The sequence below is a fragment of the Primulina tabacum genome, chromosome 7 (genome assembly GCF_025594145.1).
Source record: "Primulina tabacum isolate GXHZ01 chromosome 7, ASM2559414v2, whole genome shotgun sequence".
NCBI classification, from domain to species: domain Eukaryota; kingdom Viridiplantae; phylum Streptophyta; class Magnoliopsida; order Lamiales; family Gesneriaceae; genus Primulina; species Primulina tabacum.
Genome location: NC_134556.1, coordinates 34,859,238 through 34,885,048, shown reverse-complemented (window position 1 = coordinate 34,885,048; position 25,811 = coordinate 34,859,238). Strand labels below are relative to the sequence as shown.

At 35.2% G+C, this 25,811-nt stretch overlaps 2 protein-coding genes across 3 annotated transcripts in view; one reads left to right on the top strand and one right to left on the bottom strand.

Moving 5' to 3' along the window:
* LOC142551442 (uncharacterized) overlaps positions 1-14,237 on the top strand; it is a 30,702-nt gene extending 16,465 nt beyond the window's left edge. For both annotated transcript variants that reach the window (XM_075660680.1, XM_075660681.1), the window contains 18 exons: positions 1,490-1,555; positions 2,674-2,778; positions 2,849-3,085; positions 3,856-3,903; positions 4,041-4,190; positions 5,586-5,750; positions 5,846-5,908; positions 7,143-7,253; positions 7,341-7,424; positions 7,508-7,555; positions 8,356-8,430; positions 8,846-8,941; positions 9,296-9,376; positions 9,457-9,528; positions 11,009-11,053; positions 11,181-11,264; positions 11,356-11,459; positions 12,016-14,237. In XM_075660680.1, the coding sequence (XP_075516795.1) occupies positions 1,490-1,555; positions 2,674-2,778; positions 2,849-3,085; positions 3,856-3,903; positions 4,041-4,190; positions 5,586-5,750; positions 5,846-5,908; positions 7,143-7,253; positions 7,341-7,424; positions 7,508-7,555; positions 8,356-8,430; positions 8,846-8,941; positions 9,296-9,376; positions 9,457-9,528; positions 11,009-11,053; positions 11,181-11,264; positions 11,356-11,459; positions 12,016-12,109 (1,728 nt within the window). In that variant the 3' untranslated portion in view covers positions 12,110-14,237. The remainder of the gene's footprint in view (positions 1-1,489; positions 1,556-2,673; positions 2,779-2,848; positions 3,086-3,855; positions 3,904-4,040; positions 4,191-5,585; positions 5,751-5,845; positions 5,909-7,142; positions 7,254-7,340; positions 7,425-7,507; positions 7,556-8,355; positions 8,431-8,845; positions 8,942-9,295; positions 9,377-9,456; positions 9,529-11,008; positions 11,054-11,180; positions 11,265-11,355; positions 11,460-12,015) is intronic.
* Positions 14,051-20,354, bottom strand: LOC142551443 (sucrose transport protein SUC4). Its single transcript, XM_075660682.1, has 7 exons — positions 19,577-20,354; positions 17,052-17,791; positions 16,571-16,634; positions 16,458-16,501; positions 15,796-15,955; positions 14,742-14,854; positions 14,051-14,317 (listed from the first exon to the last, which is right to left on the bottom strand). Exons 1-5 carry the CDS (start codon positions 20,103-20,105, stop codon positions 15,797-15,799), a joined length of 1,536 nt encoding a protein of 511 aa, XP_075516797.1. The 5' UTR covers positions 20,106-20,354; the 3' UTR covers positions 14,051-14,317; positions 14,742-14,854; position 15,796.
* Positions 20,355-25,811: the final 5,457 nt, after the last annotated feature.

The window sequence follows — 25,811 nt, the reverse complement described above, 5'->3', positions numbered from 1 at the left end:
CTCTTGGCCCATTACTAATGGAATCCAAATGATCTCTGGATTGATCAGAAGATCCTTTCGGTTGGCTAGAATCCGTTACTTGAACGAAACTAGATCTTGTGGAATCATATTGAATATTTGACGTTAGCTAAGACCAAATTTAGGAGCAATCCTTATATTCTTTCAAGCCCACCTTGAATCCCAAAGGAACATGAACTATCATTCTAAACACACTGGATTCAATCTACTTCGAAAACATTGGTTTCAGTTGGATTTGGCTAACACTTTTATTTGTAGTGTATGCGGATAAGTGAACCAAGAATTATGTTTCATAATCTTTCATATGAAGAATAGTTCTGTTTTTATGATGTGTGGAAATGATGAAAGCAATAAACTCAATTAATATATATAATACATCCACTCTCATATAAATGCATACATTCTAAGATGATCGTGGCTTATGCCAAACCGGTCGCCTAAAAGGCGAAAATTTTAAGGGGTGTCTGCAGAAAATATATTGTTCATGTTGAATGAAATAGAGAACGTGGGATTCCCTTACAATATTGGTGAAGAAAAACTGTTTCAACATGAGAAATACAATTTCAAATGGGATCATAAATCCAAATGAAATTTAGGTTCAATAGTGGATGTATTTACTACAGTTCAAATATGGATATCACTCCAATCATGTAAAATATGTCAGAATCCAATTAGGAACCTTGAAGAAAGAGACGGGACAAAATAAAATTGCCAATAAAATAAACTCATCAATTGGTAGTTAAGACTCACATGGAAAATATCAGATAATAGAGTTAAAGATAATGAAAACCAGCAGAGTTTCGACGATTGCTGGTTTGGACAATTTTGTACGTCTTCTGGGTTGATAGAATGTCATCCATTAGAAGAATGGTTGAGGGAGGAAATTGATTCTGTACCTGATGAAAGATGCGAAATTTGTGGACGACAATGATGAAAAAAGAATTATCATTGCTCGCTCTCAGGAAGAATACTTCAATATTAAGTGGGTTGCAACTCATTTTGATGCACTTTAAGGAAGAATATGTCTTGTTTAAACCGAAAAATACTAGTTCAGACTTGATTGACTTGCATGCACTGCCTTACTTTCCGCAATTAGATTTGTATTCCTGGCAACATTACCTTCAAGATAGGGTTATTGAGGAATTGAGCTTAGATTCTTCTAATTTTTTCGGTGGTTATAGTTCTGGAATAAGAATGATGATCTCTCAAAGCCCTTGGCCATGTACATTTGTGTAATTCGTCTGTATGTTATCCATCTTCGAGTCTTAAACTATTGGTTTGCTAATTCCATGTTATGACCTGAACCTGCCATGATTTAATTATTTTTGAACATTCAGCATGGATCTGATTTTGGTGCAGGATGTTGTTTCTACAGACTGATTGCACGTAATGTTGTATATTGTGCACCAGTGCCCAGTGCAGGACTGTTTTCTATTGTCTATTCTGAATTTTCTTTATCTGGATTTTGTAGACTGATGTCAATGATGTCGCTGGAATGGTGCAAAAATATATTATGTCAGATTATGATCGACAAAAGGTCTCTTTCTTCCTCTGCATGTGTTGTGATTGGTGCAAGCCATAAATTAACTGATATACGCAGTCTTATCCATCTGTGATTTTTAGTCCCTTTTTCATTTGAGAAATGGGCCAACTGCTGTTTTCTTTCAAAATGATCTTATTAACTTTGTTAGTGTCCTTGCCTCAAACTCCATGATAGATAAGCATGTTAAACCATTACTTATGTTGTAATGTATAATTATATGTATTACAAAGATGCATACTTTCTGACTTCTGAAATTATTTTCATTACTTACATATTACATTTTGTTTTATTTTTATGTACATGTCAGAGTAACTCAATATTTCGCATTATCATATATTGCCTTTGCTGAAAGCTCTATACTGAATGAGACACCCCTTCAAATTACTTTATAATCACCGTGTTGACCTGGTATGGAGTTTTCATATTTTACTCTAAAGCATAGTGGGTTGAAAGTTGAGTGTTATCAATAATTTATGTAAAGATACTTCTGGAAAGAAAGTTATTTTAAAGAATAGAAAATACTATTGTAAAAAAGAAAAAGAAGCGTGAATTCATTTTGGGGCAATGTGAGATTTGTGTGTGAGTATATTAATTGCCTAGAAAAACACTATTACCTAACAAACAAATTATCTGTTTTGAAAGATTTACTCTCTCTTTATTATGTAGCTGCAACCATATCTAAAGTAATTTCAATTCTCAGTTATGAAGTGCAAGTGGCGTGAGGATCTCACTCAAAATCAGGGTCACAGCCTTTATTTTATGATATGCCTACTGATCATAGATTTTAATCACCTAAATCTTGTGTTGGATCTATTTGTTAGCTTGTTGGCATGTTGGTCATGAAAAGCTCATATATCTTAATTTTTGAGATTCATCCCATAATAAACTAACTGAAATTTTACTTTATTGTAAAATATTCTCCAGTATCATTTCTTTGACACTTAGAGATATTCCAGCTATCTTTTTTTCCAAATTGTTGTTCAACGACTCAAATGACCTCTCGCCTTACTGTAGCGACTTCTTGAAAATAAAGGACGAAGTGTTAAAAGTCTTAGTTTCTCCTTGTCCGTTTTTTATTACCTCATCTTTCTCTCTTTGGTTTCCTTTCTCAGGGACACGAGTTGGTTATGCATATTCTTTATCATCTGCACTCTCTTGTGATCTCGGATTCAGCATCATCTGCTGCCATTGCATATGAGAAATTCCTTCTGGGATTGGTACGAAGTTTCTTAACTTTTAACTGTTGCTACAGTGTACAAAGTAGTAATATTTGAACTTATATTACAGGCGAAAGCTTTAGTAGCTAATTTACCAGCATCTGATAAGTCTTTTAGCCGACTTCTTGTTGAAGTTCCTTCTATACCTGATTCTGTGTTGAGGCTGCTGGAGGATCTATGTACTGAGAGTCATTCTGAGGCAGATGGTCGTGATGGTGATCATGTCACTCAGGGTCTTGGCGCAGCATGGAGCTTAATTTTGGTGCGGCCACCCAATCGTCAAGCGTGCTTGGATATAGCTTTGAAGGTACTCTCTGTGTGAGATTGCGTTATTAAGCTATTTTTGGTATTTTATTTCAATGGCGTTCGTATGGATGTGGATTTTTTGTCGTCCTTTTTTCTCGTTTGATTTGTTTGGTAATCCTGGATAAAACTGCCTTTCTACTGGAATAGTTGGCACTTGGCATACATTGCATATAGAGCATTCGTCCTACAACTGATTTATTCTGTTCAACTATCTGCTTCTGGATGGAATGGAATGAAAATTGCTGTAACTGACTATCCTCACAAAATTGTGGATGATGCTAAGTGAAGGAGTTTGAAATAATTGGAAGGGTAGAAGTTAGTTGGATGATAACCTTTTGCATCAGAATCCCAACTATTTGTAACCTGTGGGGATGCAAAAGAAAATTTAATGATTCAGAAGATTGTTGTTTTTATGCCTATCTTGTTGATTATGTGATTTGGTCAAAATGTATTCCTTTTTTATTAGACAATTTCTTAGAACAATTCTTGATTCTGTCTCAAATTTGTGACAATTTTCTTTTTATTCATTATTTTTTTGCATGAAATGAATCTTATGTACGTTCAACTGTTTCATTATTTTGTTTAGTTGTCACTATCTCTGCAGAAATGGTTGTGAATATTTATATCAAATAGACCTGATGCTTGCGGTAGTTGATAAGAAGCTTAATGTGTATGTATATCATGCTTGTCTGCTACATGTGCACTTTCAGTTGCTGGAATACGTTGTGGAAACTTGTGCCAAATTCTAACTTTTCTTATTGTGAGGTGTAGTGTGCTGTTCATTCGAAGGACGATGTTCGTGCAAAAGCCATTCGCCTGGTAAGGCAAATAGCCACTTTCTTTTCAAGGGCACAGTGACAATTGATGTTGGGTTGACCACTAAAGTACTCGCAGTCCATAGAAAAAGTATGGATTGAAGGTGTTATATCTGATTTAAAGTGTCTTCCTCGTGTCAGGTGGCCAACAAACTTTATGCAATTAGCTACATTTCGGGAAAAATTGAGCATTTTGCAACCAAAATGTTCCTGGCAGCTGTAGATGAGCGTGTTTCTGAGACAGGGATTTTTAATTCTGCTGCAGTACCTGAAAAACAAATTGAAATACAGGTTATTTGATGTTATCTTTCTGTAACTCATGTATTTTGCCCTCTTGTAATTATTTTTCTAGCAAAGTGATTGCATTTTGATTGTTACGTTTTGTTCTCTTACTGACATATCGCACAAATATTTTCATTTCTTCTTTTTTTTTTTCAAATGCGTCCGTTCAGTCTAAACAATAAAGAAAATAACATGAAATTAAAGATTGCCTTTGCAGCAGTTTGTTTGGAATTTAATTTCTCACTGGATCACTGAAATAGAGGTATTTGTTAATAGGATATCATTTAGTTTATACTCGTGAATGCAGATAAAATGACTAGATTTTCTCTGCATGGCCTAAGACAGGTCTAGTGACTTTCTTCAGCTGTATTATCTGCTTATATCACTACTGATACACTCTCTTCTGTTCTAATTCTAATTATTTATTATTGGAGGTTTAATTGTATAGTCTAGCCTTTTGTTTAGTTTTTCCATGTAGTTTACCTTTAGAGCTCTGTCAACCCCTCTGAAAAACATACCATCTATGGAAATGGATGCAGTTCATGTTGATATTTCTCTATGTAGTTTATCAGCTGTTCATCTTTAAAAGTTAATACTTATTCAATGAGAAGTAGTTAACTACAAAGCCAAAGGAGTTTATTTAGACTTTTGAGCATTCTTCGCTTTCGCTGTATTAAGCCTGTTACCCTTCGGATAAGTTCTCATCATTCAATCAAGTTCATCTTTTCAGGGGCTAGGGGTCGGTGCAATTCCTTTTCTTTATTTTTTCTTTTTAATTCTTGTTCTGTTAATTTCAATATTCAGTGATTATGATGTTTCTTTGTAGTAAAAATATGTTTCTTTTTTTTATAATGACAACGGCTGTTTGGAACTGCTCTTTGTCATATCTTAGACTTTTTAGGAAATTTACTCATGCTAATGTACATGAAAAATATACTAATTCTTTACATCATCACTGCATAGTTTTAAATATGGGATGTTCAATAACTTATAAGCACATTGCTCTTACATATGTGAGTTGTTGCATTTTAAACTTTTGTTTTCTGTTTAAGTTGGTAGTATATGAATGTGTCTACTTATGGTTCAAGGACTAGCACGAGCAAGGTCAATGCTCTATTTTCACTGTCCAACGAGATGTACATCTAAAAACTATTACAGAGGTGGGCTCTATGTTAAGTGATTTTCTTGATCTCATTTTCCTGGTACATGCTCCACTGGAGGTGTTGAGTTTCTATTCTTCACCTAGATATTTAAACTTTTTTGGTATTGAGTCATTTCATGTATTTTTTTGGGCATTCCATGCATAAACTGAATTTTATTTAGTGTTTGTAGCATGTATGGCTAAATGGCTAAAGTTGCACATTTTATCATTCCATTATTGATGTTATTTCAATTTTGTATTAGGTGGAAAGCCAAGATACATCCATAAGCGATTCTCAAGTTTCAGAAGCTGGAAGTTCTCAAAATGACTCTGTTAAGGGCTCACAGGATCAGTTTCCTAATGATTCTTCAATCTCATTTTCTCAAGCACAGAGCTACATTTCTTGTTTTTTTGCTTTATGCTCAAAGGTTTGTTGGATGCTTCTTTGATAATTGAAGAGAATGACATTTTGTTGTTATTGGGCTTCATGATTCTTGACTCCGTTGCTTCTGTTTCCTCACAGAAACCAAGTCTTCTTCAACTGGTGTTCGACAATTACACACACTCCCCCAAGGCTGTTAAGCAGGTCTCTATCGGCTATTTTATTAATGGTGGCTTAAAATAACTTTTCTTACGAGGCTGTATGTGCTCTGGAGAGCATAATTATTGCATGCTTTGCATTTTTGTGACAGTGGATAAGTTAAAGAGGTGTCTACTTTTGAGACCAATTTGTGGCATTATCTCTCGCTTTCCGTAGCATGTTTGGATTTCTGATCCTGTTGCATGTTTGGATTTCTGATCATGCTCATATTTTCATCTAATTTTTTTGCAAAACCAGTTCTGGTTTGATAATTTATTAGTGTCTCTGAGTAATTTATTTACTCATTGTGTTAATGGATGAACAGAAGTAAAGAGAGCTGTGAATGTCATTTGGTTTTCGAAATCCCTAAGGTGGAGTTCAGTTTTATTTTCAGTATTTTTAGGTTTGTTTTCTGTAAATATATATTTGGCCATTATATAGGAAAATGTGATGTATGTAATTTAATTTTTTTAAGGAAATATTTTTAATTGTAGATATCATGTCATAAGATTTTTTCGGAGTTTGTATATTTTTAACTTCATAGGATGTCTTAAGATTGTAACTTACAATATTAGATCGGAATAAAATATAACAATAAAATATATTTTGGAATGAGATGCAACTTTATTAAAAGTTGTTATCATGTTGGGAGATATGAAGTGTATAAAAGAATAGTAATAGTCCTGTTCCTGTTCAATCTCAGAGGGGACATAGTAGGATACAAATCGTCACAACGATATGGCGAATGCTCTGTTGCATAAGATGCCACAACCATTTGCATATCCTGCTTCATTTCTTTAATTTGTAATCGTACCAGTGATCTGAAGCATTTAGCAGTTTGTCGAATTTCTATGCGGTGCATCTTCTCTTGTTCTTTTAGGTTATGCATCACATATAAACTGATCAGGAAGCTTAGCTGTCAGTGTTTTCAAGTCTTTTGATCAATCTAACACTGCTTACTGTTGTTGCGATTTGGCTGCCAAACTTCATCTGTGGCATTCTAGTCAAACGAAAAATGCTAAAATTACCCATCCATGAAGAAAAATGCTAATATTACCCATCCATGAAGAAAATGGTCTAATGATGTTGGCTTGTGCAAAGAAGCACGTGTTACGATAAGAAAGTAGTCAATCAGATTCTAGTGACCCATGGTTGTTGCTTTCCTTGCCTAGAGTTTGTGTGAATAATTCATTGATTATGTTTAGTTCATTTCCAATAGCTGAATTTCTGTCTTGTTCAGGCTGTGCATCGTCATGTTCCTATTCTTATAAGGGCTCTTGAGTCGCCATATTCTGAATTGCTTCAGATAATATCTAACCCACCCCAAGGAAGTGAAGATTTACTGACACAGGTTTTATCCCATTCTCCTCTCTAACATCAACTTTTTCTTGAAATGTCTTTTGTAAAATGCTGACCATTATTTTGGTTCTACATGAAGGTGATTAATATATTGTCCGAAGGGACAATACCTTCTCCAGATTTAGTTGTGATTGTCAAACATTTATATGAGACTAGACTAAAGGTAGTATTCTAGCACCTATTTGTGCCTATTTTTCGCATTGCTCATTGTTGATGCTTTGGTCCTCACGGTGTTATTCTTTGCAGGACGCTACTATTCTTATACCAATACTATCAGCTTTTTCAAGAGATGAGGTTTTTGCTTTTATCTATCATGTTTATAAGCCCGTTATTTGTCTCTTATATATTGGATACAAAAGTATGAATAACTTGGCAGAACCAGTAGAGTTTGACATAGTATGTTGTTTCACAATTCACCATACATGGAGCGACTTACGAGAGGACGTTAAAATATTATACTCGGAAACATGATTAACTAGACTTGTGAACAAGAAATTGGGGTTTTGCTCTGCTCAGTTTTGCAAAAAGAATAGGATCAGATGATATGGAACATTATAGGTTGATTGTGAAAAATATTGACTGTGACTATAATATTTCAGTCAATAATGAGAGATACTATCGTTAGTATATTTCGAACTCTATGAGGAAATTGATTAAGCCAGAATCCTAACATAAATTGAAGGATTCATAATAACTCAACATGAATAATCTAGAATCTTGGTATAAAAGGCAATACCAAAATGTAAAATAAATAAAAAAAACACATGGCTAAAGGTATAATTCCAAGAGAGATGAAAAGATCCATTCACTTTGAGGATTGGTGCGAAACTGCAAACTTTTGAATTCTGCTAGTCTTGTTACTCCTCAAAACTGAGAAACCTAGTTCGTTCTTATTGTTCTCCTTATGTTTTCTCAGTTTTCAATGCAAGCAAAAGTTCCCCCTGGTATTGTACTTTTAGGAGAGTTCTGCAACGAGATGGTTTCAACTTATTGTTGCTATTCTTTTAGTTAGTTTCCCTGTTCTTTCGCTGAAAAACATCATCACTTTTTACGAATTTGAAAAGTAAATTTGTTTGTTATTTGTATGAATTCAGGTTTTACCTATTTTCCCTCGACTTGTTCACCTTCCGATGGATGCATTTCAAACAGCACTTGCTCATGTTTTACAGGTATTGGCTGTAGAATCTGTGAATCGCCATCTTCTCAGTTTGGTTCCTTTTTTTAAACTTTTTTTCGAGTTTTTGGTGCTTGGATTTCATATAATTTGTCGTAATACAGGAAGAGGTTATACCATGGCACCTCCGTTGTGACTTTGGACCCTTTAAAGTGAAAGAACATGAATACTCTCTTTGTAATTTTTTTTACTCTTACATATCCTAGCATAATCATCGCTTTCGAGTCAAGAAAAAACATATCGATGATCTGTTATGTTCTGTGAAAGGATGTATTTATCTTCCACCTTGTTGGCTGTTTCGCATGAACGTGTTTGAAATTTTTTTGGGGAAGTTTATTCTTTCAAAAGTTTAGATGGACTTTGACCAGTTTATATGTTTTTAAGATTACTCTATATGCTTTTCTCTTCAGGGTTCTGCCCATACAGGTCCTGCCTTGACACCTGCTGAAGTCTTGGTTGCAATCCATGACATTTCTCCTGAGAGAGATGGTCTCCCTCTCAAGAAGGTGCTCATCTAAGCGCTACTATCTTTTCATAAGCAGAAAAAAAATCCCGTGTTTGATACCCAAGGTCATTTGTTTTCTGGAGGCTGCGCAATTTGATATACACTGGTCATTAGCTTTAAACTCGAGTTGGACAATATTGACATAACAAACATGTAACAGATATATATGCTGATGGATTTATCACAGAAGTTTTTATTATGCGTATTCTGGTGCACCGTTGTAGTGTTATGTTCTATTTTCCTGTATAATTACCGGACTATTATTCCTAGACATATCTCTGATAATGATTAAATTCATTTGTCCATGATCGCATTCTAGAGTTCTGTTCTAAGTAATGGAATCTGTTGTCTTCAGATTACAGATGCATGCTCAGCTTGTTTTGAGCAACGAACGGTTTTTACACAACAAGTGCTTTCAAATGCCCTAAACCAGATGGTATGCCATAGGTTCTTAGCAATTAGCATGTATCCGGAGATTTCGTTTGCACTGTACTAACCTTTCTCATTTTGGATTAGGTTGATCGAACTCCACTTCCTTTGCTCTTCATGAGAACTGTAATCCAAGCAATTGATGCATTTCCAACACTGGTATGTGCAGTTGTATCAACTTCTTATTTGATTATATGATTTTTTCAGTGAACTCGGTTGTAATGGACAATGCTAGTTTTTTAATCTGCCATGACCATAGGGTTTTGGAATCCCTCTCATTCCGGTGTGAGATCGGTTTATTCATGTTTCCTTCGCCTAGAAACCTGTCAGGAGCCGCTTATTGTCCGTGCAACCTCATGGCACCGGCGATAATCCCCGCCCTCTTCGGCCCCGGGTCTCACATGCCCACCAACTTTCGCTTGGTTTGTCCCCGAATCACACCGTACTGAGAGAGGTCGGCTCTGATACCAACTGTAACGCCCCAAATTCGATGACTGTCATCACTGTGTCAAGACGAGTATTTCCAGCGTGCTTATGTCCTCACTCACACGCACCCTAAAAAACTTCCCTGGGGGTCACACATCCTAAAATTGCCCTAAGTCAAACACGCTTAACTTTAGAGTTCTTACGTGATGAGCTCCCGAAAAGAAGATGCACGACGGATGAGCTCCAAAGCTAAGCGTGCTGGACTTGGGGCAATTATGAGATGAGTGATCACTTGGACTTCTTTTCGGCAGCTCATCACATAAGAACTCCAAGGTTACGTTATTGACTTGGGACAATTCTTGGATGGGTGACGCCTGAGAAATTTCCTAGGGTGCATGTGAGTGAGGACTTAAGCACGTTGGAAAGATTCGTCTTGGTCCAGTGGAGACTGATGTCGAATCCAAGGCCTTACATTGGGAGTATGTTAAGAAAGAAAGTACTGCTACAAGTTTAAACATATTAAAAACCAATCTAATTCTTGAAAATAAAGGATGTAAGTTATGACTACTACCTGTGCTCGAGTCTATTCTGGTTAGTTGATCTATGAAGCTTTACAGATTATTTTCTCTTTGTTTTAGGTGTTTTTGTGATTCTAGCCTTGGCTTTTTATGGCGCTGCTAAAATGTCATGGTTTTCCTGTGCTAATTTTACAATTGTCATTCTTTTGCTCAGTATAAACTTGAATTTAAACCCTCTAAATTACACCGAAAGAGAAACAAGAAACGAAGATATGGTTACTTGCCCCAAGTTGCATAAACCATGCTGCTTTAGACATGTCTAATTTGTTTGGTCTTCATTTATGTCGGTGTTTTAAATGTTTCTCAAAGTTCTCATATTTCTGTGGCAAAATTGCTTTTATTGGCTCATGTCATGTTCTTACTGACGGGTTCCGATCCTAAACCTTCACTTTATTTGTGGGTTCCAACTTTTCCAATATTTGACGTGTCACTGAATCAATGTTTAAAATGGCTTCTTTTGTACTGCTTGCCATATTTCAGCATGCTTGAATTTTGTCATGGCTTTTAATATGCTGATCGGATCCAGTTCGCACGAGTTCTTTTTTGTGTTATAAGTTGCATTTCGTTATCAACCAAATACTATTATGTGGTGAGGGAAAATCGTTTGAATAATAATCCATTTCAACAAATTCCAGGTCGATTTTGTCATGGAAATTCTGTCCAAACTTGTGCATCGGCAGGTACAGCAAGTACAAATTAGATTTTTCCATGAAACTTTCCGTCTCTGTATTATGATGTGATGCATTTTTGGTAGATTATATGGAGTCTACAAAAGAATTTTCTCATTTTATGATTACATTGGCGCAGATATGGAGAATGCCGAAGTTATGGGTTGGATTCTTGAAATGCATCTCACAAACACAGCCACATTCCTTCCGTGTATTATTACAGGTATTATCTGGTTAATTTGCTTGTGTAAATTGTTTCTCTCCTTTTTCCTGTTGCCTGGTTTTCTTGCCAACTCTATAAAACTTGCTTGCAGCTACCCACACCTCAGCTTGAAAGTGCTCTGAATAAACATGCAAATCTTCGTGGTCCCCTGATTTCTTTTGCAAATCAGTCAAGTGTTAGAAACTCTATATCTAGGTAATTGATTCTGATCGTTGGCAATTTTTTTGTATCTCACACTTGCGTGTTTCGGTCTTTGTTAGCCTCGACTTGCACAATCACGATTTTCTTCTGTTCAAAACCAGAAGAAATTGGAAATATCATCTGAGAAGTGTGCAAATAGAAATAATAGTTGAAACCATGCATAGAACTCCGAAGACATTAAGTCTTAGAGATGCTATATCATGGTTCATGGAAGACTGTTTGGAGTTGGTTTGAAAGTTCTAAAATCTGCTGTTTACTTGTGGCATTTTTTTGAGAAAACCTGTTGTGCTGGTCGGGAAAAAGCCAAAAGATATCGAACACAGAATTTTCATTGTTGGGAATGAGTTCCCTGGCTATAAAAATAAGATCTATTAACTGGTTTACTGATATTTCATGTTCACGTCTACTGGAAATGTTATCTATAAATTAAGATGCTTTCTAGCTTCTTCTTCTTACCCTAAACGCTGATTGGTGTGAAACATTGAATGGAAACATGACCCTGTTGTCCAAATTTTTGATGAAGCTAATTATAAGTTCGCAACTGTGACAGGACAACATCACTTTTTCTTGGCCTCGAGACCGAAGCACAAGTGCAACAACCTCATATTACATCATCTTTGCATGGCTTGGATCCAAATTCATGAAATGAAAATCGAGGAAGAAACAAATGTTGATGCCTGCAAATTTGGAGGTTTGTCTCACTCTTCTGTAAGAACAGCATATAAGTGCATTCAGCCGCCTAAGTCAGCATTGCATTTGGGTGCTTGGAAATCGCCGTGGTTTTTGGTTCATGATCCTATCCAGGAGCTCTGGAGCAGCTGATTTAAATAGGAAGGTAGTCTCGAGTCTTCATTTCGCAGTTTTCATCTGCATTTGGTGGGTCTTAAGGTGTGGGGAGTTTCCGATAGAAGAGGGAGGGTAGGTATGCGTGGGGTTTGGCGAGTTAGGAATCTCTAATTGGACTGTATCCAATTTTATGTTGTTTTTTCAGCAGCAGCAGGAATGTCGTCTTGGAGGACTACAAATAGTCAATATCTTTATTTTTTAAACTTCACAAAAAGAATTATGATACGCAAAATTGATAGGGGGAAATTATACATCATGTGTTTACAATCAGCATCCTCATTGACTGATCCATTACTTTGCGAGCTTTGAAACAGCTGGGATTTTTCAATCGCCCACCCTCAAAAGTAAAAGTTTGATATGTTATAATAGCTAATTTGGAGATCTACTCAAAAAATTTGATGTATCTTACAGATATATTTGTTTGTGAATCTTTCCGATGGTAAAGCTGTAAAAGAGGCAAGCAAACTTGTAGTATTCGTTCGAAAATGGGTTTAATTCACGCAATAAATGATTTCAACAAAAACATACCCATGCAAAAGAACAGGAAAATAACTATACCAAAATAATCTAACACGATTTGAAATACATTCAAAGAAGGGAGATGCAACTTTTGCAGATGTCCTTGAACAAGGCAAACAATGCGTGCTCGATTGAGTTTACACGGTTCGAGAGTGGGGATTTGCAAAACAATAGGTTTTCTCAACCATTTTCATTTTCGGACAAGATAACTTATCTGTCAAAATACTCAATCTTTCGGAAAAAAAATTCCAAAATTTAAATATGGTTCGGGAATGGTGTAATCTACCGTCTTGTTTCGAGGTGAAATGCTAGAATCCTATACTCGGAACACCTTATCAGAAGTATATTATAAGATCTCAATCTCCAGCAGTTGCGCCCGTTACAAATTCCTACAACAAGAATCGTCCCAGCCATCACCAACCCATGGTATGTGTTGAAATACAAACTTTTAACTCAACACTAAACACAATTTATGATTTCCTCCAAATGAGTTATCTACTCGAGGGCCAATACCACATTCATAGACGTGGACGTGCAGAAGTGTAAATCAATTTTGATTTTCTTGTCTTCAGGTCCTGATACAAAAGCCTTGCCAATGGTTTAGGCGATTGTAGCAGGACTCAAAAGCAGATAAACCCGACTTTTTTCACCAGATACCAAGGTAAAAAAAGCAGATATACTACGGAATAGATTATTTGGGAATCATGCTTCCAAATTACAGGTATCTTAACTACCAACCACAACCAAGATAGGCACAAATTGCAGGAGATTTCCATGCATAATTGTTGCATCAATAAAGGGCATTAGAGTTCCTAAAAAATTCCATATGTTTCGCAGGAATAAATCCCAATAATCTAACCTTGCATTGATGTTATTTTACTTTAAGCTTAGTTACAAGGTAACTTTTACAAGATGTCACAGAAGATGGCCACTGATTCTTTAACCTTATCATCCACAATAGCAAGGGACAACCAACTTTTCCATCCAATATAGTATCTTGCCATCAAATAACTTTTAGTTCCGGTGGCCAGTCACAATCATATAGCTAACATAAAAGGATTATTGATATATCACATAGTTGATGACCTATTAGAAGATCTTTACAGCACTTACTCGACCAATTTCCTAACAAAGGTCGAACGGTAAAGGGGGATGCATCAAAACCAGCAGAGGAAGAAGACGTGCATTGTTTTAAGCGAATCTCTTACTGTGTTGCACCATGAATATTTCAATATATTTTCATTACTAATAAGTCGTCTCTCTTTAGATGCTCAAATCTCCGATTAACTATCACAAAATTTTGCAGCTTCTTCTAGAAACACTAATTACTAACAGAAAGTGATAAAATGCAATCCTTTTTAATGAGATTCTCATCTGCGATGCTGCAAAATTTATAAAAACTGTAGACTTGTAATAATGGTCCAGAGTCTTGAGTTGTCCTATCATCGCTATCATTGCCTTTGTCTGTTAGCAATCCAATAAGAGTCCTGACAAGAACCATAATTCCAAAATATTTCAAGATTAACTACCAGAGAAATAATTCCAAAATATTTCAAGATTAACTACCAGAGGAGGAGGATTTAATAATATAAATGTAATATGCTGGTAGGATATGAAAAATGGAAAAAATTGTTCATAGCATTGTGCCACATAAATGAACTTAAAATTCATTTCACCCCCAAGTAGAATTCTTTCTAGTTGTGTGATTGCCCAAAATGATGATCAGGAATCATCTTAAATTGTGATATTTTACAGGCACCGACCAGTATCTATGATAGGTAAAAATGGTGCTTACAACATGTCAACACATACAAATAACCAATTTTCCAAACTGATACTCAAAGTGGCTCCGTATGTAACTAGATATACAAATAACCAATTTTCCAAACTGATAAAACTAATATCAAGTACCTCAAAGTAGCTCCGTATGAACTAGTCAGATATACAACAGGTGTGGTCGCAATGATGTAAGCGAATTGATAGGTGTCATTAATTTCTACATGGGACCACTAACCTGTTAGAACCTGTTTGCAGGGGAAAAAAAGATTCATTGCCTTCATACATACCAGATTAAATTACTGAGGATGCATCATTTGAATAAGTGTAACTAATTCACCACAAAACGAACTCATGTAAAGCAAACTCGTGTATCTCATGTCATTAGAAAAATTTATCCAGTTAAATGAGATAATTTCCAAATTTAAGATCATTTGAGTCTTGAGATTCTTATATCTCATTCTATATGTAAAGGTTGCTAGCACGTGGTGGCAGTCGTGCCTACAAAATCATCAACGTGAAAATTTTGGTAAACAATCCAATATATAAGACATATTTGTTGTCTTCCTTCACATGAAGGATAAAAGCGGTAAAACTTGAATAGCCCGAGTTCAAATGCGCTGTGAGAGCCGAGAAGCCTAACTTGATAAATCAATAAAAATTTCGGCACGGTTTTTAATTTTTTGGTGTTTCACTAGGTATTTCTGTGAGATCAGTACACAGAATGAAGAGCAAAGACAGGAGAGAGAATATTAGAGACAATCACAGAACCTCAACCTCTGATGCATATATACCTTTAAATATGCCGCAAAGGTCAAGATTCTAGTGCTCTTTACATAGAAAGAAACAATGGCAATGTTACAATCCGAGTCTTAAAAAGGTAACAACAGCCATTTTCTACAAAACCTAATTCACAGGAATGACAAGTTAGGACATCCATACCTGTCCAATGGTGGCTAAGAAAGAAGCCTCGCATAATATTTTTTTATAGATTTCATAAATGGTCAACATGACGACTTATTCTAAATGCACCTTCAGCCTTTAGCATCCATCTTAGATCCTATACTTATGCTGGTAATACCCATGATATCATATTATCATATGCTACTCCGGACTTCAGAGACTCCTTAATTTTCCTTCTAACATATGAATATATCGTTCTCATTTCCCAATTAAGAATATTCAGTACCTTAATGGTGGATCCTAGACTTTTCTACCCTTGTTCTAGGAATAGCCAAGATGGCTACAAGCCCACCAGCAAATGCAGAAATCGAAGCAACAGCAAAAGCTGGAGAGTTGCCACCACCAAAAAGTTGATCCCACGGTCCAGCTCCAACAGATACAATAACCTATTTTCAAAATGAAAAAAAAAAAATTATGCGTTTATAAAACTTTGCAAGCGTCAAAATATTTCTAATAGGACCCTTGCAATCCTCACTGGTACCCATTACAGGTAACATTTGTGAAGAAAAAAGATGTTCCAGATACCAGAATGTTTGAAGATACTTCATGCCATATGTTTGAGATGACCATGAAGATATGGAAAGAGAACTTAAAGAAATAAGGGAAATAGGATTCTGATGAGACAAAAGTCTCTGACGTTAGCACACCAGAAATGCTTGTCAGGATCATGAAGCTGTTCGCTAATGCAATGCAGATGTAAAGATACATGGTCAAATGATTAAAGCCTCATCCATATGCAGGTTCACAAATAAACAATACATTATGCAGGCTTAATTAAAAGCTTTTTACAGGTAAACTCACCCAACAAATCCAACAGCTATCAGAGCAGCCATCAGACAGATAAAACAAAATTAATCCATAAAAGAAAAAATGTGGAGTAAATCATACCTGTGGAATGACAATTGCCAGATTCAGAACCCCCATGGACAACCCTACAAGATTGGATTAATTATTTGCCTCCAGCCTACAAATTTTAATTTCAAATGCACATTCCAACCAACCTTGGCCCAGGCCTAACCCTTCAACACGAGTAGCGACCAATGCATATGGGACACTATAGGTTATCTGCAAAGATTCAATAACCAAGGTGAGAGCTTGATAGAGGAAATTTAAGTGATTGAGCAGTAAGCTGACCCGAAAGTTAGCATCCACAGATCCTTTCCAACCACCCTTCGTAGTAAAAATAAACCAACAATACAAGTAACTCCCATACTAATATGCCAACCTGGTTTCATGAATTCCATACACCGGAAAGATTACTCTTATGAGATAATGGGAGATCCATATAGCAATAATGCAGATTGGTGAATTTAGTATCGGTACTTAATCAAATAGTCTAATTTTTTGTTGCATGTAACATAAATAGACAAATAAAGAAGAAGAATTTTTTTGGCAGATAATGGCTTCTTTCTTCATCAGCTTTCTTTCAATTTTTTCACTGAAGAAATTTTTTGTTTGAAGGTAAAAAATTGAGTAGCTTACAGCTAATGGAATGCCAAGAAATGCAAATACTATTAGAGCAGCTGCAACAACCCCATCTGGAGGAAGATGGCCGTCAATGGTCAAACTGCTCTTGCAGGCAGTAATAATAAGCATTGCCAAGAAGCAGAGAGACATAAGAATATTTGAAAGTCCCCATGTACATCCAGCACCCAATTTCCGACATAGCTTCTCCATAAACACTGAGGTAATTCCAAGGATAACTGAATTTAACATCAAACCCAATGAACCCATTCTCACTCCCATGCCATAATTATTCCCTTCATTTGGTTTTCCACCATATATTTCACGACCCATCCAATCAGTATCAAAAAGAAGAAACGGAAACCAGCCAATCCACGTCAGTACAGTGACAAGAAGGATTATCCAAACAGTGCCAGGGAGAGATTTAAAAGTTCCCAACAGTTCCCAGAGAAAAGCTTCATGCTCTGGAGAACCTCCAGACATTTCTTCACTAAAACAATGAGAACTGTGCCTGGAACTAAAGGATTGCTCACTGCATGCAGAGAGGCTTAAATAGGTTGTCATTAGAATGAAAACAATGTCAATGATGAATGCTGCCTTCAGATTTGCGCAGTTAATGTTGCAAGCAGAAGTCCGTGTGAAAGGAAAAATCTTGTACCACATACTGAAGGATCCAGTAGCAAAGCCAAGGACATTACCAACAGCCATAAATAGAGAGAAATATGCATTTGCTACTCGAGTTCGTCTATGATCCTTCCCTAACACAATCAAAAAATTGCAAAAGATTAACGTAAAAACATTTTGCAAGCCACGTTCAAAGTAATCAACATATTTCTACAGGCATGCCCCTGATATAAGGAGCACAATGATGTTTGAAACAGCTAACTTTATGATTTTACATAGCAAGAAGCATTTTTTTCAGAAGGAGACCCATCATTAAGTCAATTTATCCTAGGAGATATCCGTAGAAACATTTTGCAAATGCCTCCATTTTTTTCAGAGTATTAGGTTGGACTTCAATTAGAAGAATGAACTTGCAACAATCACATTGTGGTCAATCAGGTGCATAGGCTGTCAAATACTGATCTCCTTGCACTGAATTTCAACGTGGCTCTCGCGAAGGGAAACTCGGGGAGCAGACAAGGAATTTAAATACCAGATAAAGTTTTCATGGGTATCAAACATGTGAATTATGATAAATCCAAAAAACCCACGTGAATTATGAAAATATTAAAAAATGCAATATCTTTATCTAATTGAAACATGGAGAAATATGGTGCAAAAAATTGTAGGAGGGGCAGGCCAGTCATGAAATGAACTCAAATCATAACTACACGGGGTTCAGGAGAGTTTAAACTGTCATCAGTAGCATTGAAATATAAATTGGACGTAACTTTAGAAAACCATTTTGGCGTTTTTCAAGATTGGCAGCAAAGCAAAACCAATCCAACTTAAATGTAAAAAAGGCAGGAAGCTACAGTAGGCCATTTAACGTAAATGTAACCTGTTCTATTATCATAGAACTCTTCAATCACTATTTTTTTTATTCCCTGCCCACTGAGAATTACAATGAATTATTACAGCTGACAAAGGCAGTAAGGCCTGGCTTCAATTCTGGCTTCAATTGCTCGAAATTCCCAATAAAAAACAGCTCCATCTCCCAACAATTTTAAACTTTTCACGACAAGTGAAGCACTCTTTAACTCTCTTAGAATGAAACAAAGCAACTTTATAGACTACCCAACAAAATGAAGCAAGAGAAAGCATCATGGTTTAGGAATAGCAATACCGTTCACCTCTTGGTAAAGTTGAGTTAGGGTCAAATTATGCAGACCAGGTCATGGATATTATAATTTTGTACAGAGTGATTGAACAAGCTGATCGGCAACCCAATAGAAAAAGGAATCCTTACGAACCAACCCAAACCATCCAACAATAGCAGCACAGAGACATATCACTTTATGTATGTTATTTTGTAAATTACATATGAAGAGATTGATTTAACTGCATTGTAGGAGTATAAAAGTCAGAATCCTAACTCCGGTATATTTTTAAAGGAAAAATAACTTTGTATTTGTCTTGTTTGGTTGAACTCATAAAGTCATGAATCATTAACTCTGTTTTCGAGTCTTCCTTCGTATTGAACCTTGCAAGAACTTGTATTTCATCATAAATTTGTTGAAATTAGAGATAATTCAAAATATTTTGACTTTTCCTTTACTTCTAAACCCAAGGAATGGGGGAATGGCCACTAAGTCAAAGTCGACTCAATATATTTGGATGAAGTTTACAGTTTCCGCATGAAAATTTAATTTCATTTATGGGCATTTCAGAGTCCACTCCCCAAAACCGATAGCCAACACTACCATAGCTCCGTTTTGCAGGAAGTTATACCAGGCCAACAAATATTAACTAAATTTGATTGATTCCCAAGTACTAACACGATAATATGAAATTAAACATGCACGTGTCAATTTGTACAAATCTAGAATTAGCATGAAAAACAGCAAAAATATTTAGTACGCGTTCGCCAGTCATCTTACCTGTTAGATCAGCGAGTAGAGCCCGACAAGGCCCTTGAGTCATGTTGTTCGCCAAATCGAGAAGCCAGAACCCGATAACGAACACCACCACAGCTCGTGTTTTCTTCTGGCCGTAGTCGCCGAGAATCCGTCCGATATCTGCAGAGTGACCAATAATAAGGACGGCGACGACGATGGAGGTGGCTCCGGCGAGTATAAACGGGCGCCGCCGCCCGAACCGACTGGTGCATCGGTCGCTCACGTGGCCAACCAAGGGTTGGACCAGTAGTCCCGAAAGCGGGCCGCAAAGCCATATTATGCTCGCCCATGCGTGAGGAATGCCAAGCTCTTGCACGTACGGGGTTAACAGAGACAGCTGAAGCGCCCAACCGAATTGGATTCCGCACGCCACCGAAGCTACGCGCAGTAGAGTTCGGAGTTTCACCCTGTTTGACCTCGGCGATGGACCGGGGACATTTTGAGGCCCTCGGTGTTGGGTCTGCTGCTTATTAAGCGTTGGATCACGCCTCTCGACTTCAGGAACCGCCATGCTCCAACGATTCAAACAGTTGGTGCTTGCAGAAACAGCTCGCTGTTAATTTCAGGAACGTTTGAGGACACTCACTACTGCCCGGAGATGAGCAAGCGGACGCGCGTTTCCGGTATAGGAGGGCGGATTATATATAGTTAAGCGGCGGGTGGAGTTGGTAGCATACGCGTACGGCGGAGCAAAAAAGTTTAAGATCTTTTGTCATCGCACACGTTGCATGTCAGTAATCTTTTACAATCCCAAGAGAGAACATCTTCAAAGATGATGTGTTCCAAATATATTGAATGCCTTTACATAGTGATACGCCACGTTTAAAAATGAATGATTATCACTAATTACACTAATAAATAAAGGGGTAAAATATTTTAGGATCCTAAAACTATAATTAATAACTACGGTATTTCATATTACACTTCAAATATCACGTTTTGATTGTTTTATCTGTCACTGATACTACTATTACATTGTTCAACATTCTTCTTTCCGAAAATCGCATTTTTTGTACAACTAGAATCGATCAACTTTTATACTAATTTTAAGACTGAGTACTTATCACCTTACAAAAACTAAAATCATATATTTAAGACAAAAACTTGTGTGAGACGGTCTCACGGGTCGTACTATTTTGTGAGACAAATATCTTATTTGGGTCATCCATGAAAAATATTATTTTTTATTAAAAATATTATTTTTTATTGTAAAAGTATTACTTTTTATTGTGAATATCGGTAGGATTGACCCGTCTCACAGATAAAGATTTGTGAGACGGTCTCAGAGACCTACTCTATAATTAATATCATAAATAAATATATATTTGATTATCAGGAATTACGAGTCTAACATAATGATCATATGATCGATTATTATGGAAAACACCATTATTACTAATAATCATGTATTTGATTCTTGTGATTTGTAACTAATTGAGATGGTGATCATCTGCACTTGACATTAAACTTGATAAATGATTTTAGATAATAGAATTTCTCAGTTTTACGGTTTACCAATTTAGATATGAGATAGGAATTTTTATCATTTTAAGTCTTGTCAATTTATATATGAGTATGATTTTTTTTCCCCATTAAATACTCTCCTGTAAATTATACATGATATTACTTTTGTTTATATAAGGTTTCTTCCTTTTTCGATTTCTCAAATATATAATTTAGTTTCTAAATTTATTTACATTTTTAACTGTTTTAATTTAATATCTCTGGTAGTTAACTTTTAGAAAACATGCAACTATTACTTAAATAAATCAAATAAGAAGTTTCTATAGGGATGTCAATGTGTCTGGATTTCACTCGGACCCGCAGTGGACCCGCTCATATGAGACGGATTTGGACATACTTAAATAGGTCATGGGACGGGTCTCGGGTTCAATTTTTCAGACACATCCGGGTATGGGGACGAGTCATGGGTCCTATAACGTCCGCCCTGTATCCGTGTCCTATAAACGTGGATATAAATACTCTATGATTTTAGTTTTATTAATTTTTCATTTTTTAGTAGCCCACCTCATTCATAATGGTCTTAGTTATTCTTATGTCAGCTGTTGCATTTGATACCTCTAAGATATCTATCTGAGGATCTATTTCACCGCCTTCCAATGTTGTTTTCTTGGATTATTCATAAACCGGCTCACAACTCCCACTGTATGTGGTATTTCTGGTCTAGTACGTATCATTGCATAAATGAGCAACTAATAACAGAAGCACGTGATATCTTGTCCATGTAGGCTCGTTCCTCCTCATACGAAGGTGATTGATCCTAAGATAGACGAAAGTGACAAGCTAAAGGTGTGTTAACTGGTTTTGCTTTACCTATGTACAACTTTCCTCCTCTCATATCTTTCCTAAATTTAGAGAGATTTATTTTTTTCTGCTTTCCAAGGAAATAGCTAGCTTTCATATAACTGAAGATAAGCAGATTCCAATTCTGGAATTTTCTCATTCAATACAAGCACCTTCATCCCCTTTTCACTCGTATGTCCGAAGTCTGCAATACCACAAATCAGACTTGGAACAACTGTTAGCAACGTCAATTATATATCTGCAATTGAAATTCATACAAAGAGTTTCAGCTTTATTGTCTCGTGCAACAATCATAGAACTTTTTGTAATATTGCACAACCACTAAACCTGAGATTATGTCCCTACCAAAACTAAATCTCACATCAACTTTGGTACATGTCTCACATTTTCTATTTTCCACACAATCTTGTTTGACATCAAACAAATATCTCTGATAACCACAATATCCAAAGGTTCTCCATCCACCACATATATTTTCCCATAAATTCTAGCAACATAATTTCATGATGAGGAATAGTACGAAAAGACACACCTGAAGCCAAAGTTCATGAATCGACAGGATTGTCAACAGAAAAAAATAGTTCATCCTGAATCTAATCAGTTGTCACGTTTGTCGTGTTGCCCTTGCCTTTGTCCTTCTTTGATGTAATGCAATTCTTTTTCATATGCCGTTGTCCCCTACAGTTCCAACACTTCAGAGACAACCCCTACATTTCCAACACTTCAGATATTTGTATCATTCATTGATTGTGATCTTCCTATGTTCCAATTAGAATTTTTTTTCCCTCTGCACCTACCTTCAATATTCAAGGCAGAACATGATGGTCACAGTTTCGCCAAAATCAATTTTATGAAGAATCTTTTCTACAAGAATTCTATCTCTAACATCATTAAATTTCAGTTTTCACTGACAACAGAATTACTAACCGCATTCCATATTGATTCCCAAATATTCGGAAGAGACGTCAAAAGTATCAAGGAATAAACCTCATCATCAAAATTAATTTCAACGAAAGACAATTGTATTAAAATTGTTCAGACGTGCTGCCCCGAAGGCCCCTTCTATCATCTTTAAAAAGATTTTTATAAAAAAAAATACCTTATTATTTCTAAAATGCTTCTCTTACATATCTAACAGAACCTTCAACAGACCCACAATCGATTTCTCATTTGCAACAGTAAGAGTCATGTTATTCGATAGTGCCAATTGAATAACATCCAACACATGTCTATCAAGGAGATTTCAATCATCTTCTGAACTCTTTATGGTTTCTTCCCTGCAAGAGGTATATGTAATTTTTACGATATAGATAGACCTCGGAAACAATAAAAGATAACAAAAATAAGCACAATAACATAAGATTTATAGTTGTTTACTCTCGATGTGAAAGATGTCTACTTTCCACCATTGTAAATTTCCACTACAATGAAACAAAGAAAACAAGACAATTTTTTTAAAAACATGTCACATCTCATAAATTTTTTTTATCACTATCTGTCTCTCTCTATTTGTGAATAATGATACAATGACGACTATCAACATATATATAAATAATATCAAAACTGCATTAATATATATATATATATATATATATATATATATATATAATACCCTAGCAAAATTGCATCAATACTTCAAATGAAAATACTTCACAAAGTAAAAAATATCATGTGTAAAATTAGTTATATTTAAAATCTCGAGTTTTTAAAATCAGCCATAAAAACATCAAATAAGATAAATGTGTTTGAATTTAATAACACTAAGTTTAAATGTGCTCGATTTTTTAAGATACATTTGGCAAGATGGATGCTTAGAAACTTCATCGGGACTCAATGTTGCTTTGTTAAAACCTTATCAGCAAAACTCATTGGAAAAATCCGAACGAAAGAAAAAGAATACATTAGTAGATACTTTATTTGAATGTCTTCCCCAACGATAGATGCGCCTCATTAAAACCTTGCCAGGAAAAACCCAGGGGTACAAAATCCTAGTGAAAAAAAAAGAGTACAACATCTCTCGCTAATTGTTAATTGTCTCATTAAAAACCTTGTCATGAAAAGTAACATGGGAAAAATGATAGACGAGGAAAAAAGTGTACAACTTTGACGGCTCTCCCTATTGCAAGCATCATTTGAAATAATCAACTCTTTGTATTCTAATCTTGTACACTTATTTGCCAAAAGATGATGCAGATGATAATTTTGTAAAATATCAGTCGTATTATTTTCATTTGCTGATAATCTCTTTATGTAAATCAATAGTCTGTATTATAAAATTGGAAAAAAAAACTCAGTCATGTGTCTTTCTGGTTGTCATCGTCTTTTTTGGAGAAAAGATATACGTCACTAGTGTAATTTGTGAGATATGATGACATATAAATTCCTATATATGTTACTTTATGACCAAATATCTTTTCTTCATCTTTCAAGTTGGAGAAAAGGATACTTTGAGCATCAAATGGTCAAACAACCACAAATTGATGTAATTTATAAAAGTATTTTCGTACATTTTCTTTGTACTATAACTTATGTACATATATTCTTCTAGAAAATGTTCAATATATAATCATAGATAGAATTTCGTCTTTTCCAAGTATTTTTATCACAAATTTTATATTTTAATTATTTTTCCATTTTAGTAAATTTTTCAAGAGTATTAAGCTGAAAGTATCACGTATACCATGATCATTTTAATTTGTATAATGACATGTTCTATTGAAGTAATAGTTTTAGATGTCAAACCTAAATCCATTTCACACCTCAAATCCTAAGAGGATTTTTTTCATATATATATCACTATCAAATCAACTCATCCATGACAACTGAAAATATTTTCTCATAATCGACTTTGTGTTAGAAAATCTAAGCTAAAGTGTGCTCATATTTCACATGTCATTTGTCAATCATTTTTATTGACAATCACTACAAATTGTATTTCAAGATAATCATCATTTTACATTATAGTAAAAACACATTAATAATTATATCATTTTGATCTCAAATAATATGTGAAATTTCATCTTTTAATATACTTATTATTATTTATGAATAACACCATCCAAATTGGATCCATTAAATATTTGGTCGATCACGCTTTTGGCTTCTTTTATGTTTACTTGCAAGTAATATAAGATATTTCCCGTAGGGCATCAATTCATTCATAACGATTAGCCTTCGTTATTCTTTTGACATTGAGATATCCATCATTTTATTTAAAGGGGTTCTTCGTCGCTTCAACGAGTTGTATACATTGTTCAACTAGAACATTAATGAAGCTAAATAGTATAATCGATTTTATATACAAGATCAAATAACATATTGTGAGATTTAAACTCTAAACTTCATGTTCACATTATCTTACATTGGGATCGATTTCAAAATATTTTTTTAGCTTCTATTTCCTCCCCTTGAATGTTAGAAAAATGGTTTTACATTAATAACAAATGAGAAATTATGACATAAAAATCTCATTGCTCAAAATATTTGATTATAAGATTCAGATTATTTCAAACACATCTACAATCTTTTCAAGAGATTTACTCTATTGTATTTGTCGCACATAACACATTATTAGTTGGCATAATATATACAACATATATTTTAGATATCCCCAAAATATGATGCATTCATTATCAAAATCAATAGTTTCAATAGTTGATTGGAGGTTTCTGCCAACTTGAGCTTATGATAGTAGTATCAAATTTGATCAGCAATAAAATTTCATAAAATTTCATGGATATTTGATTCAAAAATCTTCATATTTATATAACCAAGAACTTTTGGCTTCATCATTAACATCTTTGTGCACTATCAATAGTTTCTTAACTATTTATATAATTTGAATGCTTAACCCAATCGATAATGTTACTCTGAAAATATTTGTATCGATGAT

What these genes read in the sequence shown, in the direction of transcription:
- LOC142551443 (XM_075660682.1), bottom strand. Translation starts at nt 20,105, where the DNA reads ATGGCGGTTCCTGAAGTCGAGAGGCGTGATCCAACGCTTAATAAGCAG. An exon ending in TTCTTGGCATTCCATTAGCT is followed by an intron (nt 16,635 to 17,051) that starts GTAAGCTACTCA and finishes GAATCTTTGCAG; the next exon opens with ATAACCTATAGTGTCCCATA. An exon ending in TGGCAATTGTCATTCCACAG is followed by an intron (nt 15,956 to 16,457) that starts GTATGATTTACT and finishes TTTTGAAAATAG; the next exon opens with GTTATTGTATCTGTTGGAGC.